This window comes from Papio anubis, chromosome 12 (genome assembly GCF_008728515.1).
Source record: "Papio anubis isolate 15944 chromosome 12, Panubis1.0, whole genome shotgun sequence".
NCBI classification, from domain to species: domain Eukaryota; kingdom Metazoa; phylum Chordata; class Mammalia; order Primates; family Cercopithecidae; genus Papio; species Papio anubis.
The window spans coordinates 4,618,879-4,631,305 of NC_044987.1; the positions used below are offsets into that span (position 1 = coordinate 4,618,879).

A 12,427-nucleotide genomic window follows, 5' to 3' on the forward strand; every position below is an offset into this window, starting at 1 on the left:
CTCTGCTGTAGAAAGAGTGACTCATGACCAAATTACCCAGCCTTCACCACCCACTGTGCCTTCTCCACCACCCCCTCACTGGCCCTTCCCGGCCCCAGCACTGCAAAGCTGTCATCTGTCCTCTCTAGGGAGCATCCTCTTCCTGGTTCCAGGACTGCCTGCTGGAAAAGTCACATCTGTGTCCCTGGGACCCCCTCAAGGGCATGTCCAACAAGCCCCTATGTCCTTGGGGCCAGGACCACTTAGAAGGTGTGCAAATATGGACCTGCCCACAGGCTAAAAGGCACTGGCTGAAGCCGGTGACAATGTGGGAGCCAGTGGGGCCATGTCAGGTAGACCCAGCCCAAGTGTAAAACAGCCAGTGCTCTGCTGCCATCCAAGGCGGGGAGACCAAGGCCAAACCCAGCCAGAGCAGCTTGTGCCAGGCCTGCAGGCGACTCGCGCTCCTTCAGTAAAGAAGAAAAGTACAAACAGGAAAGAGGTGTGGTGGAGGTTGAGAATGAACAGAATAAAGCCAAATGAACCGGTTATGGAGCTGGCGTCCATGAATGTACTTAAACCTTCTGAAACAACAAGGTTTATATGGATTCGACACCTAGAACCACTTCTGCTTTTGTGTTGGCACAGCCCTCATGCTTCCCTGTCAAACACGCTTCATGGGGAAAATGCACTTTCTAAATGCCAGGTGTTTAGTATCCTCAAGGTAATGCTGCCTTCTCCTGCACGGTCCTTCCCACCCCATCCCCGATGACTTGCCCCCTTCCCCTTAGTGAGATCCAAATTCAGCTAAAATATCAAAGTGAACATGATTAACTTTCCCCAGAAGTTAATAATTAATCTCTTCCGTCAATTAGGGCTTATGGTATAGTGTATTTTTATCTTCCTGATACACATAAGAGCACTGAAAATGCTGTTTGGAGACAGAGTGAGCGAGGACAGTCCGTGGAGCTGATCAGTGTCCATGAAGTAAGCTGTCTGCTACTGAGTCTCTTCACTGAGTTTAGAAACAAAAGCATACCGTAATTTATTTATTTATTTATTTATTTATTTATTTTTTGAGATGGAGTTTTGCTCTTGTTACCCAGGGCTAGAGTGTAATGGCACAATCTTGAATCTCGGCTCACTGCAACCTCCACCTCCCAGGTTCAAGTGATTCTCCTGCCTCAGCCTTCTGAGTAGCTGGGATTACAGGCATGTGCCACCACACCGGGCTAATTTTGTATTTTTAGTAGAGACGGGGTTTCTCCATGTTGGTCAGGCTGGTCTCGAACTCCCGACCTCAGGTGATCCACCCACCTCGGCCTCCCGAAGTGCTGGGATTACAGGCGTGAGTCACCGCACCTGGACTGTTGTCACAAATTTTTTTATTGTTAAATGTGGTGGAAATATAGAAATCAGCATAAAACAAATATAAAGCTTACTGAATTATTATAAGGCAACTCCGTAGAGGACCAGATATGAGTCTGGGCGCAGTGGTTCACGCCTGTAATCCCAGCACTTTGGGAAGCCGAGGTGGGTGGATCACGAGGTCAGGAGTTCAAGACCAGGCTGGCCAAGGTGGTGAAACCCTGTGTCTACTAAAAACATAAAAAATTACCAGATGTGGTGGCACGTGCCTGTAATCCCAGCTACTTGGGAGACTGAGGCAGATAATTGCTTGAACCCAGGAGGCGGAGGTTGCAGTGAGCTGAGATTGCACCACTGTACTCCAGCCTGGGCGACAGAGTGAGACTCCTTCTCAAACAAACAAACAAAAACAGAAGACCAGATGTGAGAGGAGATAGAACCTTGCCATCCCTCACACCAAGCCCTCCATGGGCCCGTCCCCAAAACAATCCCTCCTCTCCCCAGTAAGAGTCTGACATGGATGGTGGTTACTTTCTTGGTTTTTTGTTTTGTTTTGTTTTGTTTGTTTGTTGAGATGGTCTCTCTCTGTTGCCCAGGAGTGCAGTGGCACAATCACGGGCTCAATGCAACCTCGACCTCTCAGGCTTAAGCAGTGTTCCCACCTCAGCCTCCAGAGTTACTGGGACCACAGGCGTGCGCCACAACGCCCAGCTAATTTTGGAGGGTTTATTTTGGCCATCTTGTGTGGAAAGATTTTTTTCCCCCTGTGATAAGGGGTCTGGCCATGTGGCCCAGCCTGGTCTTGAACTCCTGGGTTCAAACAATCCTCCTGCCTCTGCCTCTCAGAGTGCTGGGATTATAGGTGTAAGCCACCATGCCTATCCCCTTGTTTTTCTTTATATGGTTTTAGAATCCAGGCTTGACTCTCTTTGCACCATAGTTTACTTTCTGCCTGCTTTTCTTTTGCCTGCTTTGTTTTCCATGTCTTTTAGGTCACTTTAATTAAATTAATTAATTAATTTGTTTATTTATTTTTTATTTTTATTTACTTATTTATTTTGCGATGGAGTCTCGCTCTGTCGCCCAGGCTGGAGTACAGTGGTGTGTTCTCATCTCACTGCAACCTCCGCCTCCTGGGTTCAAGCGATTATCCTGCCTCAGCCTCCCAAGTAGCTGGGATTACACGTGCGCACCACCATGCCTGGCTAATTCTTTGTGTTTTTAGTAGAGACGGGATTTCACCATGCTGGCCAGGCTGGTCTCAAACTTCTGACCTCGTGATTCACCTGCCTCAGCCTCCCAAAGTGCTGGGATTACAGGTGTAAGCCACCGCGACTGGTCAATTTAAATTTAAATTTTATTTTATTTTATTTTGAGATGGAGTTTGACTCTGTCACGCAAGCTGGAGTGCAATGGCACAATCTCAGCTCACTGCAACCTCTGTCCCCTGGGTTCAAGCAATTCTCCTGCCTCAGCCTCCTGAGTAGCTGGTATTACAGGCGCACGCCACCACACCTGGCTAATTTTTGTATTTTTAGTAGAGACGGGTTTCATCATGTTGGCCAGGCTGGTCTCGAACTCTTGACCTCAAGTGATCCACCTGCTTCAGCCACCCAAAGTGCTGGGATTACAGGCGTGAGCCACCGTGCCCAGCTGGTCACTTTTAATCTTTAGGTTCCCACTTCATCTTTATCACCCCCCTTTACAGTTTATTTACTGAAGAAACCAGATCATTCGTTCTGGAGACTTTCCTGCAGTCAGGATTTTGCTGATTGTGTTCTCAGTGTAGTCTATCTCATGGGTTCCTTATCCTTTGTATTCCCCGCAAACTGTCATATCCAGAGACGCAAGCAGATAAAATTTTGCTTTTTCGGGAGGGAAGATGACTTCACAGGGGCTGTTGGGTTCTTCAACACATGACGTGTCTGATTGTCTCATATTGTGAGCTCTGCGCTTGAATTCTGAAGTTGTGAGGAAATGGTAACAGCAAGATTTCAATGTTTCATTCCTTGCTTATTTACTTTCTGGAATACTTCTAGAAAGTGAAATTTCTCATCATCTCTTTGGTTACCCTGTGGTAAGGTTTGTATAGGAAAGGAAGGATAAATGCCCGAGTTTCCATTTATTTATTTATTTATTTATTTATTTATTTATTTATTTATTTATTTATTTTCAGACGGAGTCTTGCTCTATCGCCCAGGTTGGAGTGCAATGGCACAAACTCTGCTCACTGCAACCTCCACTTCCTGGGTTTAAGGGATTCTCCTGCCTTAGCCTCCTGAGTAGCTGGGACTACAGGCCTGTGCCACCACGCCCAGTTAATTTTTTTGTATTTTTTAGTAGAGATGAGGTTTCACCATGTTAGCCAGGCTGGTCTTGAACTCCTGACCTCAGGATCTGCCTACCCTCTCCCCTTATTTAGCTGGTGCAAAATAGTTGATTCCGTAACATCTTCCAAAGGTACCAATTGGTGTTTGTTTGCTTGTTTTTGTATTATTATGAACTCTTAGTATTAAATATATTTCATATGTCTGGGTCCGTTGCTGTTTTTATTCTTATTGATGTTCAAAGTGTCCCCTCTTTGGCCATTGGGACCTTCTTTAAGTCAGCTCTGGGTCCTTTTGACCCAATTCTTGTCATCTTTGATTTTTTGTTTACTTTCTGGTATGAGGTTGCAGATTCAACTTGCACTTTTCCTGCCTACACATGCAATCAGCCGTTTCTTTAAGACATCCTAATAGCTTTTTGTGAAAAGTGATCCTCCAGGGGGATGTTCATTTCTACCTGGTCGTTGTTTCTGGGGCTTTTGGTAGGACAAAGCCAGGACTTTTTGAAAGAGAGAAAACACCCAACATGTTCATATTGATACTCCCAATTCTAATGTAGGACCACAGAGTCCTGACTTATTTGAGCTGGGATCTGTATTTTCTTTTTCACACTGAGAATTGTTCTCACATCACTTTTTTTTAAAAACTCTGTCTCCTTAATCAAATGAAGGTAACAGGTATAACTTTCCCATTAGAGTTCAGTGAATTGGCCCTTAATGGAATTTTTGTCAACTTGCAGCTCACAAGCAACAGAATAGCTAATTTGAGGGAGAAAAAAGGAAATTATTTTAAAATTGTTAGGAGGTTCACAGAATGCCTGGGAGGGCCAGAGAGCTGAGAGAGAAGGAAGCAGAGCCAGAAACAGCCCCAGTCACACCACAAGGCTGCAGGGACACCCCCCACTACTCCCACCCAAGCAGATACCGTCAGAGCTCATCCCCTGAACCCAGACGCACTCACCATTCCCACAGCCGCTGCTGCCCCAGGAGAGGGACGCTTCTACCTCCATGCGAACAGAAAGTGGGCTCACTGCAGTGCCTGCGTCCTTTGTTGCCTCTTGAGTAAGTCTCTTGTGAGTGCATCTCATTAGATCCTAAGTGACACGTCTGTGCCCTGCCTACAAGGGAGATGAAAAGGCGAGTTCTGGCTTCTGCCTGAGGTAGGCAGGACTCAAAACATGGAAAGTCTCCAAATCTAAGAGGGCTGTTCAAAAGACACTGGAGTGTCCCTAAACTGCGTAAATGCAGATGCACAGAAATGTGAGTCGAGTCTGGGAGTGCGTCCTCAGAGAACACGCATTTCACCGTGGGTCACTTGTTTGATGCTCTGTTTCTCTAACTTCCTCTGCCCTGTCCACATCATCAGCACATCCGAGTTCATCCCTCCTTCCATCTAATATGTGTAGTTCTGCCCCGGCCTGCTCCCTGGCCCAGGGTGCCGCGTATACACAGGTTTTCATTAACATCAAAGTCCACTGATTCACTTGTTTACATTGTGAGTTCAGTCATCAGCTGAAAACATTTACCACCTAAGAAGTCATTCCCCAAAAAGTTTCAATTACTAAGACCATGGATTTACACTTACTATTAATAGTGATATTCTTCACTCTAAATGTATGTTGGGTCTTGAGGTATTAACTAACATTATGAGGCCAATGTGATTAATGAGACTTAAAATTTAAATGCCCAGTCCATGAAGACAAGCTACTACAATCTCTTCAGTGCTTAAAGTCATGCAATACTCGATTTAGTAATTTACAAAGTTTCATTAAGAAATGATAAATGCACAGCTTGAGATTTCTTCATTAAATGCTAAAGGCAAAAAGCTATAAACCATGGTGGGATCACTTTTTCTTGCCACAGTAACAGTGGCTGAAATAATACACAGAAGGCCAGGCATAGTGGCTCACGCCTGTAATCTCAGCACTTTGGGAGGCCGAGGCGGGCAGATCACGAGGTCAGGAGTTCGAGACCAGCCTGGCCAATATGGTGAAACCCCGTCTCCACTAAAAATACAAAAATTAGCCGGGCGTGATGGCGGGTGCCTGCAGTCCCAGCTACATGGGAGGCTGAGGCAGAATTGCTTGAACCGGGAAGGCAGGCGTTGCAGTGAGCCAAGATCGCACCACTGTACTCCAGCCTGGGTGACAGAGTGAGACTCCGTCTCAAAACAAACAAACAAACAAAAAACACAGAAAAGGATATGGTAACACTATAATCCATTCTTCTGTCAGTAAATACTGTTAGAAGATACACAGATTTGAAGAAACAGGTAGAAAACAACCTTTAGAGTATGGGAGGTTTGGATGAAAGCACAGATGTTTCTAATGTCGCTCCGCTCATAGTGTAATATATGCAGATTTTTCTGGTCACGACATACAAATATTATTTTTTTCTTGCCGGGCGCAATGGCTTACGCCTCTAGTCCCAGTACTTTAATACGCTGAGGCAAGTGGATCACTTGAGGTCAGAAGTTTGAGACCAGCCTGGCCAACATGACGAAACCCCGTCTCTACCAAAAATACAAAAATTAGCCAGGTGTGATGGTGCGCGCCTGTAGTCTCAGCCACGTGGGAAGCTGAGGCAGGAGAATCTCTCGAACCCAGGAGGTGGAGGCTGCGGTGAGCCAACATTGTGCCACTGCACTCCAGCCTGGGCGACAGATCGAACTCCGTCTCACACACACACACACACACCAAAAAACAAAACTAAAAGCAGCTTGATTGAGGTATAATTGCATGTATTGAAAGAGTCCAATCTGGTAAGTTTTGACACGTATCTACACCTGTGAAATTATCACCACCATCAAGAGCTCTTTCAGTTTTGATAGCCATTAAATAGAGTATTGTAACAAACTGACCTTCGAACCAGATTTTCTAATTGCTTTATTTCAAAGTACTAAAACACGATTACAAAAATAAGATATGGGAGAGCATAACTCCCATCCCTTAAGTTCAGGTTGCAAATGGTGCAGTGTGACAGTGCGGGGAGGCGAAGATTAACTTTAGACAACCTGACAAGCACCACCTCAGCCAGGGGTCAAGGTCAACATCAACAGCAGTAAGTCATGTTGACGGTGTGTACCATTGATGGAACAGGAGGACAGCTCACCTCTGTGGTCTTCCTCCTAATTACACATAACCCACGCATTACCATGAGAAAAACCGACAAAACCCCATAGTGGGACATCCTACAAAACACCTGACCAACAGCTCCTCAAAACTGTCAAGATCATCAAAACAAGGAAAGTTTGAGAAACCTTCACTGTCCAGAGGAGCCTAAATACAATGTCATTCCTTGGGAGAAGATAGAAGACAGCGTCGGGCACAGTGGTTCACACCTGTAATCCCAGCACTTTGGGAGGCTGAGGCGGGCGGATCACCTGAGGTCGGGAGTTCGAGACCAGCCTGACCAACATGGAGAAACCCCATCTCTACTAAAAACACAAAATTAGCCAGGCGTGGTGGTGCATGCCTATAATCCCAGCTACTCAGGAGGCTGAGGCAGGAGAATCGCTTGAACCCGGGAGGCAGAGGTTGTGGTGAGCCAAGATCGCACCATTGCACTCCAGCCTGGGCAACAAGAGCTAAACTCCGTCTCAAGAAAAAAAAAAGAAGACAGTAGGTAAACACTAAGAGAATCTGAATCAACAATATGGACTTCCGTTAGGAGAGAAGAAGGAGAGAATGAAAGCAATTACTTTGCACTAAAACTAGCAATATTTGACTGGACCCAAAAGGCTTTGTACGGTTATTAAATAAAATTTGGAAAAAGTATTTCATCTTTTTTAAGCCTTCCAAGTTTCTATTTATAATACATGCAGATAATTTTTAGAATAACTATACATAGTTTAAAATGACTGTATATATAGCACACACCAAATATTTTATTGATGGAGGGTACTGCACTAATCAGAAAGAGGCAGTGACTTCAAAATTTTAAGTTCAGCCAATCTGGGCATGGTGGCTCACGCCTTAATCCCAGCACTTTGGAAAGCTGAGGTGGGTGGATCACTTGAGGTCAGCAGTTCCAGACCAGCCCGGCCAACATGGTGAAACCTTGTCTCTACTAAAAAATACAAAATTGGCCGGGTGTGCTGGTGCACACCTATAATCCCAGCTACTCTGGAGGCTGAGGCACGAGAATCACTTGAACCTGGGAGACTGAGGTTGCAGTGAGCCGTCACTGCACTCCAGCTTGGGCGACAGAGCAAGATTCCATCTCAAAAAAAAAAAAAAAAAAAATTCAATCAGATCTGAGTTATCTTGTATCTTGACCACAGATCTCTGACAGATTCCTCAAGAATGTCATGCCCCTGGCTGGGTGCCGTGGCTCACACCTGTAATCCCAGTACTTTGGGACACCGAGGCGGGCAGATCACAAGGTCAGGAGATCGAGACCATCCTGGCTAACGTGGTTAAACTCCATCTCTACTAAAAATACAAAAAATTAGCTGGGCGTCGTGGCATGCGCTTGTAGTCCCAGCTACTCAGGAGGCTGAGGCAGGAGAATCGCTTGAACCTGGGAGGTGGAGGTTGCAGTGAGCCCAGACTGTGCCACTGCACTCCAGCCTAGGCGACAGTGAGACTCCGTCTCAAAAAAAAAAAAAAAAAAAAAAAAAGGCATACCCCATCCACTTCAAGATTCTGCGGGGTCGGGGTGGAGGGTGGGGGAGGAGGGAAACTCATGTCTCCTGTCACATTCTCTGGGTATCTGGGCTGCTCCACAGTGGAAATGCACTAACCAAGTCCGTGGTTGTTACTGCCTGTCAAAAGTATGTACCCACAGGGGACAGAACAGACACGACTTCCCCTTATTCCACAGGCAGTAACAGGCAAGATACCAGCTGACATCCGTCTCCTTGTCTTTTAAGGACCACTTTACCCTTTGCCTTAGAGTCCGTTGTACATAACCGTGGCCTTTGGCTCTGTCCCTAACAGCATGTGAACTTGTGGCCATGTTTCAGCTGTGAAATAATCAGGAGTCATAAGGTCCCTTCCAGTTCCCTGTATCCATTCTACGTCCATGACTTCAAAGTACCACAAGACAGCATGTTCCTTTTTTAAATACTTTTTCACCTCCTTCTATGAGAGTGGACCCTTGGGCCTCTCCAAAACATTACACCCTCATCTGTACCTCCTAATGAGTTTTGTCAGTTGTCACAGCAACAGAAACCAGAGATTGGGGCATCTGATATCCTGGCTCAAACCTCAGCTGCCGGGCTCTGATTTGCAACTGAAAGCAGACAGGTAGGTAGAAGGACCTTCGCACTTGTCGCTGTCAGCACCTGAGGCTGGCCGCAAGGTGGGCAGGGCCACATTCCCCAGAGGTCAAGGCTGAGTCACCAAGGCAGAAACCAGGAGATGAGCTTCTCTCAGTTCCCGGGAGGTAGGTGAGCCACCAGGGAGCAGAGTGGAGCCAGCCTAGGGTGAGGCTGCCTGGCAGCCCTGCCTCTCATTCATTTCCACGTCATCTCTCAGGCCTCCCCAGTTCTCAGCTAACCCTGTCTCTGCAATGACCCCATTTGGGTAATGAACGTGCAAATAGAAACCACTGCAGTTTCACCAGCCCCAAACTCCTCTCTAACCCATCAGCAACAGGAAAGTGGGTAACAGGTAAGAGAGCTGAGCAGCTGGATGGGTATCGGCTGCGATGCCCCCGCCCCCGCCTCCCCAGGACTGAAGTACATTGAATAAAGGAGAACTCCCACCGAGCCGGGTTTGCATCTCTGCTCCACCCCTTACTGCTCCGTGGAAGACCTCAGCGTCTCTTCTGGAAGAGGGGAATGCATCAAAAGGTTAAGACTAAATGGAGCTGGACGGTGTGGCTCACGCCTGTAATCCCAGCACTTTGGGAGGCCAAGGCGAGTGGATCAGGAGGTCACAAATTTGAGACCAGCCTGGCCAACATGGTGAAACCCTGTCTCTACTAAAAATACAAAAAATTAGCCGGGCACGGTGGTGCACACCTGTAGTCCTAGCTACTCTGGAGGCTGAGACAGAATTGCTTGAACCTGGTAGGCAGAGGTTGCAGTGAGCCGAGATCGTGCCCCTGCACTCCAGCCTGGGCAACAGAGTGTCTCAAAAAAAAAAAAAAAAAAAAAGACAAAAACGCGGCCCTGACTTGGAGGCAGCTAGCACATGGCAGGTAGTCTGAATGAAGCTGGTCTGTTAGCTTTGAAATCAGAATGACCCTGAGATCAGTTTCCAGCTGATACTGCAGAGGGGCGGGTGATAACGCTCTTCAGAGCACTCCAGCAGAAACTGGTTTTGAAAAACAAAAAAGTTCCCTCTTCTTCAGGGCTTTCCTGGCAGCAACTTCAGTGACCAATGCAGGCAGAAGGGAGAGGCTGATGGGGAAGTGGCAACCACTATAAAGACCCAGCCTATTCACCTGGCTCACAAGATGCTTCCTGGCTCATAAAACACTCCCGAGTCCAGTATCCCAGGGAAGATTCGTCATGTATGTACACACATGTACATCTACACACAAGTATATATGACATTACCTTGATAATTACTCCATATATTTAAACTGGCATTAAACTAGGGTAGGGACTGAGATTTACCCCTGAATTGACCCTCTTCCCTGTAGCTGGGCATTAAAAAAATCTTAGCTCAGTAGATAAAACTGGCCCCAGGCAGACAGCCCTCTAAGCAGTTGTCAAGGCAACAAACCGAACACCCCCATCAATGAGGGGATAGGGCCTCCCCGTGTCAGGTTATTTAAGCAAATGGAAGCTACAAGCATTTCTCTGAAAATTCAGCCACAGGCCCTACTCGTTTCCAGTAGCATTAAGAAGTCTCATATTAACAAATATCAGTAGCCTAAACTTTGCCAGACAAATGCTCTATGCAGACATTCCCTCTACTTTGTTTTCTAAATGCAAAATGGCATTGGAACCCTAGAGTCAAGGCTTGAGTAGACATATTTCTGTCTGCGAGGTACAGCTGGGGTCCTTCGTGGAAGGAAGGTCTCACCCTCCTGGAGGCAGGCGGCAGAAGCATCACACAGATCAATGCCGTGGTCAATGAAACAAGCAGTCTCGGTGGAAGTTAAAGGATTTATTGATGTGTTTAAACTGTGTACATTCTCCACAGATCATATTAAGGAGTTTGTAGGTGAAGTTTAATCTGTGCATAGTGGGTAGAGACATGAATAGGGTCAAAGAGGAGGAAAAAGGAAAAGTCACAGAAAAATAAAAATACACCACAGGTTACCAGAACCTTCAGATTTAAAAGAAAAAGCAAAAGCAGAAGCTGTGGGCATCAACACCAACTGTACAAGCATTACAGAGACTCGTGAAGAAAACACAATTGTTCAAAGCGCTCCACAGTGTCCACAGACTCAGTTTCAGGGACAGCCTGGACTACTTTCCTTTCACACAAACAAACCTCCCTGTGTTCTCTCCTGGGCCAGCGGCCGCCTCCTTGGTGTGGTCTTCTCTGAGTGAACGTCACAGGGTCGGTGACAGGAGGGGTGGAGGTGAGGGGACAAAGTGGAGGCCGAGGGTCAGTGCCTTTGGAGAAAGTCCAGAGAGGAGGGGCCTGCACATCTGGACAGTTGGAAGGGGAAGTGAACAGTAAAAAGCTACGGTAGGTAAACAACAGACAGCGAAGAATGTCAAATACAAGCTACAGGCTAATCTCTGTGGAAGCACTGGATTCTGAAGGAAAGCAGCAGTGGACACCCTCATCTGTACACACCAAGCTCTCTAGAAGATGCTGGAATGAAATGTCTTTAATGTCCTTGGTGACGGGACTTTGGACACAAAGGTATCCAGCCGTGGAAACACTGGACTTCAAGAAACTGGTCCTTTCACATCATTTTGCAAGGGTATCCTCACGTGCTTCAGTGGCCATTACAGTTCCCTATTCCACCCCATTTCTCAGCAACTTCCTGAAAGCTCATTTAAAAAGGGAATACTGCCTTTTTTTTTCTTTAAATAAAAGCCAGGAGAGTGAATGAGCCTGAAGAGTTGACTTACACAACGTAACTGGAACGACAGCCTGCATATAAGTCTATTATTGAAAATCGACATTTCCCGTTTATTATACATTGACAGCATGTGTCAGACAATACAATCGAAGTGGGGTTTCTGATTAATTTAAAAAAGAAAACTACATCAAATATCTGCAATAGATCATTTTTTTCTTTTAAGGTTTATATATCATATATTGTTATATTAACATTTTCACCCATTTAAAAGAATGGAAATTGCAGTTCTACAGTAGTACTTTATATAGTCCTACAGTCCAGGAGGTCAGGATGTCAGACGCAGCCCCTGGCAGCAGCCGCTGGTCGGCAGTCGATCGGAATCGTGGGATCTTCTGGCCTGCCTGCACCCCTCCGCCAGGGCTGCCGTGCTCCCTGCCACCTAAATCTGCATCTGCTCCAGGTATTTGTAGGTAGGGTTCTCATAGCCATGGTTCTGCATCTTGTTCAGGTGACGCTCTTCTGGGGTGAGCATTGGATCAACCTGGAAGAACAAAACCTGAGGGTCATTGCGGTGTCTGGGAAGAGACCTGCACAGGGCGTTGGGAGACCTGAGCCATTTGCTGCACGATCCCCTGAGGACCAAATGCAGCCAGCAGCCCGTTCCCACAGGACAGGGCACATGAGAACCGGTGGTAAAACACAGGAGAAAGAAAATAAGGGGATCAAAGAGGCAATGCTTTCGAAACGAGAGCCCTGAAAGCTTAGCCCTCACAGAAGATGCCAGTCAACTGGATGTCCTAGCACCATGGTAACAAG

General features: G+C 46.5%; 1 protein-coding gene across 4 annotated transcripts in view; it reads right to left on the reverse strand.

The window, feature by feature from the left end:
- Window positions 1–10,718: 10,718 nt before the first annotated feature.
- Window positions 10,719–12,427, reverse strand: part of APLP2 (amyloid beta precursor like protein 2) — a 72,534-nt gene continuing 70,825 nt past the window's right edge. For 2 of the 4 annotated variants that reach the window (XM_003910965.4, XM_003910967.3), the window contains one exon: window positions 10,719–12,152. In XM_003910965.4, the coding sequence (XP_003911014.1) occupies window positions 12,051–12,152 (102 nt within the window). In that variant the 3' untranslated portion in view covers window positions 10,719–12,050. The remainder of the gene's footprint in view (window positions 12,153–12,427) is intronic. The other 2 variants (XM_003910966.4, XM_009187669.3) reach the window with 1 other exon arrangement.